This window comes from Coffea arabica, chromosome 2c, assembly GCF_036785885.1.
Source record: "Coffea arabica cultivar ET-39 chromosome 2c, Coffea Arabica ET-39 HiFi, whole genome shotgun sequence".
Lineage (NCBI taxonomy): Eukaryota > Viridiplantae > Streptophyta > Magnoliopsida > Gentianales > Rubiaceae > Coffea > Coffea arabica.
The window spans coordinates 70,040,256-70,043,884 of NC_092312.1; the positions used below are offsets into that span (position 1 = coordinate 70,040,256).

The 3,629-nt window shown below is 35.7% G+C and overlaps 1 protein-coding gene across 2 annotated transcripts; it reads right to left on the reverse strand.

Moving 5' to 3' along the window:
• Positions 1–419: 419 nt before the first annotated feature.
• Positions 420–2,633, reverse strand: LOC113727606 (uncharacterized). 2 transcript variants are annotated; one of them, XM_027251864.2, is made up of 2 exons: positions 1,802–2,633; positions 420–1,639 (listed from the first exon to the last, which is right to left on the reverse strand). In XM_027251864.2, exons 1-2 carry the CDS (start codon positions 2,560–2,562, stop codon positions 583–585), a joined length of 1,818 nt encoding a protein of 605 aa, XP_027107665.1. In that variant the 5' UTR covers positions 2,563–2,633; the 3' UTR covers positions 420–582. The 2 variants fall into 2 exon arrangements, with proteins under 2 accessions (XP_027107665.1, XP_071932372.1); XM_072076271.1 differs by having other exon boundaries at positions 1,792–1,988.
• Positions 2,634–3,629: the final 996 nt, after the last annotated feature.

Sequence of the window (3,629 nt, forward strand, 5' to 3'; positions counted from 1 at the left end):
GACAGCTCTTAGCATTATTGTTGTTGATTATACATTATTTATTTTTAGTGAAATATGTAACCAATTAAATTGCTACATAGAACTACAAATAATTGACGTGGCCCATCTTGATTAGATCCCTTTTCGAGTGGTCATGACTCATGATAATCAAGATTGAAGATGATAGCTAGCAATCAATCATAATTTATAATCTGGTGGATAGTAATTAGAGGTGTAAAAATTGGTGACTAGACGGATTTGGTCGAGTCATGATTAGGTAATGATTATAAATAAGCCAAATTATTTATACCCATTTAGTAAATAGGAGAAATAATAACATTTTATTGTTATTATATTAGTAAAAATTTAAAATTTTTGGCTTAACACTCAAAAAAATTGAGTTAAATTTACAATTATTTTTAAATGTGCATAAATGGATGATACGAGTCAATCCACTATTCATCAATTAAATGGATTTAATTAAATTGTTTACATATCCTAGTTTATTACATAGAAATCTACTTATTATAGTGGGTGGACTTACACTCGTCAATACAAACCATTTGTGCTAATAGTAATAAAACATAACTAATAATCCCCACTTCACAGTATGACACAAACGGCTGGTTCTGGAGGCACATCACAAGCACATTTGTAACAGAGGAAAAACTTACATTTTCCACATTCAAAGCCTTTTCCTCCGCTCAATTTTGTGCTGCAACGGTTACACGAAGACCCGTTTCGACATTCCCTGATTGATGTAAGAGGGTGTTGGTGATCGCTGACCTGAAGGGTTTTGCCAAACTTCATAAAACGATCCTTCCGAAGTCGAGGGATGCAATAAAGATGAAAGGATTGATCGCATTCCTTGCAATGATAGAGCCAATGTTTGGGATTGATTTCTTCTCCACAAATCTCACAGTAGAACTCATCTGGATGGTCACCAAAAGGGGGATACATCAAGGTAAGGCAATGCTTATCCCATCTGTGTGCGACGGTATGGGGCATGATTGCACATTGATAATGCAAGGACAACTTGAAACAGTCGTCACAACTGTAACGGACGAGGCCAGAAATCTTTTTCTCAGATGCATCGCCAAAAAACTTGTTCCCACATGCATCACACAAGCATTCCATTGGTGCTATATTTCGATTGAGGACATGTTGATCATGAATTTGATGAGTAATAGTCCTTGGCAGGAAAGCACAATGGAGATCGATTCGGTAGTTGCAGGGCTCACATTCAAAGAAGAATCCGTTGCAGTTCAGGAAACAAAAATTACAATAAAAGTAGCCATACTTGTTTTCCAATTTTCTCAGCGAAAGTTGGTGTTCTGGATGATCGTGGTGTGCTTTCATTTTTGCTGGTATGTTGGCGCAATTTAGATGCAGCAAGAAGTTGCACTGAGAACAAGTGTAATAAGGAGTAGAAATTGGTTCAATGCATGCGTCACATAACATTTCTTCTTCATTATTGTCCTTGTCAACCTCTGCCACTGAAAGAATCAATTGATGCTCGTGACTGAAATGATTGATCTGGTTGGTTAGTTGTATTTCAACGTCGCCCATTTTCTCGAGGAAAGGTCTAATCAAATCTGCTGACATATCCGTCCACGGTAGGGGCTTGAAATCAAGACCATGATCTGGTTGATTGCTGGCACTGAGACAAAAAACAAACAAATGTCAAGCATTGATGATTAGTTAGACAATTTATGAATCGATCATCATCCGTTCCTGAAATGCTAGAGAACATGTGGGATGATATGTAAATAATCATTAAGTGCAGGGCAGGAAAAAGAAAAGTGAATATACGAATTATTACGAAGAAGAAGATCCCTTGGCTCCTGCTGGTTTGGTGCCATCCTGCACGCATCCTACATGGACGAAGTGTTTACAACTGTAGCACTGATAAAACCACCTTGACGGGTTTAGTGGCCGACGGCAAACATCACAGTTAAAGTGGTTGAGACGCAAATCAAATGGGAGATGATAAGCCAAGGAAAGCGGGTGCTCATGATCATCCCGTTTCTTGGTTGTTGGCAAAAATGCACAACTTCGATGAATCCAATAGGGGCAGATGTTGCATGAAAATGACCAATCTTCCTTCTTTTCGTCACAACCATCGCAACTAAAAGTAGCTGGCCTTTGCATTGACGTCAAGAAATGATGATGGCTGTCGTGCTTCAGTCTACGTTTCTGCAGAACAAGATGAGCACATTCGACACAGAGGTCAAATTTACAGAAAGAACAATTGAAGGTGAAACCTTCCATGAATTTGCCGCAAGAAGAGCAAAAGCATTTGGTGTAAGGTGGTTTTGCCAAGAGGGTAAAGGGATGTTCAGCGTGTATTGGATGTTTAATCTCACGGGGCAAATTTGCACAGCTTTTGTGGAGAAAGATAGTTTGACACTCATTGCTGCTGCATTCGTAGCACCTTGGTTCTGAGATAAGTAGTTCACAGCCATAGCATTTGCTGTCTCTTGGAACGTTTTGTGCGCTCACCAGAACTAGTGGATGCTCATGGCTAAAATGTTTGATAATCTCCCTTTTTCCCCCAAACTCCTCAATTTTTACTAGCGACATTTCTGTTGGATTAGGAAACTTTTTAGGCTACGTAGAAGAGAAAAAAAGAAAGGAAATTTTCAGGGAAGGGTTGTATGTAATGTTGATGACTTTAGTTGGATGGCTAGAGAATCCATTATATAGTTTCTATAGGTAAGGTGCCTTGAGAATTTATTAGCCTTCATAGCTAAGATTAGCACAATGAACACTACCATTATCTTTAGGATTAATAATGAACACTAACATTATATTTGAGATTAATCTTTTATACACCTATACACTGACAGACGTTAAATTCGTATAATAAAAAATACCTACTCAAGAAAAATACAAATTTTATATATAACAGTGAGTAGGGTCGAATCTACAGAGATTGGATAAAATTTGTTTCTTCTAGAGCCCAAAGTAAGGGCCGGTTTTTATAAAAATGAGAATAATTAAACAACCCAAATAAAAAGACCTAACTAATAATTTATTAAAAATGAAACAATAATAAATAAATTCTAGTCAAGAAATAATTTCGGAGATGATTCACTCAATTGATTATTCATGCAATAATAATTTCATTTACTTACTGATAAATAAGTTATAATTGTCAAACAAGCGATGACAATTAACTTTTCCTTGTTGTATTGGTGATTAAGGTATGACCATTAGTCACTGCCCTAATCAACTAGGTACAAGTTTAGAGTTCAATTTTTCAATTGCCTTAAGAATAAAAAAATCTCTATTCTAACCAAATAACACACTACGAAAGTTATTTTGAATTAGCCCATATATTTCCCTGACACAAATCTAATCATGGCAGTTATCACTATTTTAAAGCAATTAAATAATTATGGATTTAACTGCTCTAATTGGCTTTAGGTTATTAGATTAATTTAAATTTCAGGCCTTGGGTATTCAAGCAATATAACAACCATGTGAAATAAAATCAGAGAATATATAAATACTAGAAAATAAAAGAAATAAATATAATTAATTCGATTTCATAATTTCATATGAACCAAATCCTCTATTGTTCCTTAATTAGAAAAGAAAATTTAGCCGCTTGTTATTTAGAACAATCCAAGCAATTTTATCGACAA

Bases quoted from the DNA above. Each gene is read 5' to 3' on its own strand.
- LOC113727606 (XM_027251864.2), bottom strand. From the start codon at position 2,562: ATGTCGCTAGTAAAAATTGAGGAGTTTGGGGGAAAAAGGGAGATTATC. The intron at 1,640-1,801 runs GTAATAATTCGT...TTTTTGTCTCAG, and splicing joins GCCAAGGGATCTTCTTCTTC to TGCCAGCAATCAACCAGATC.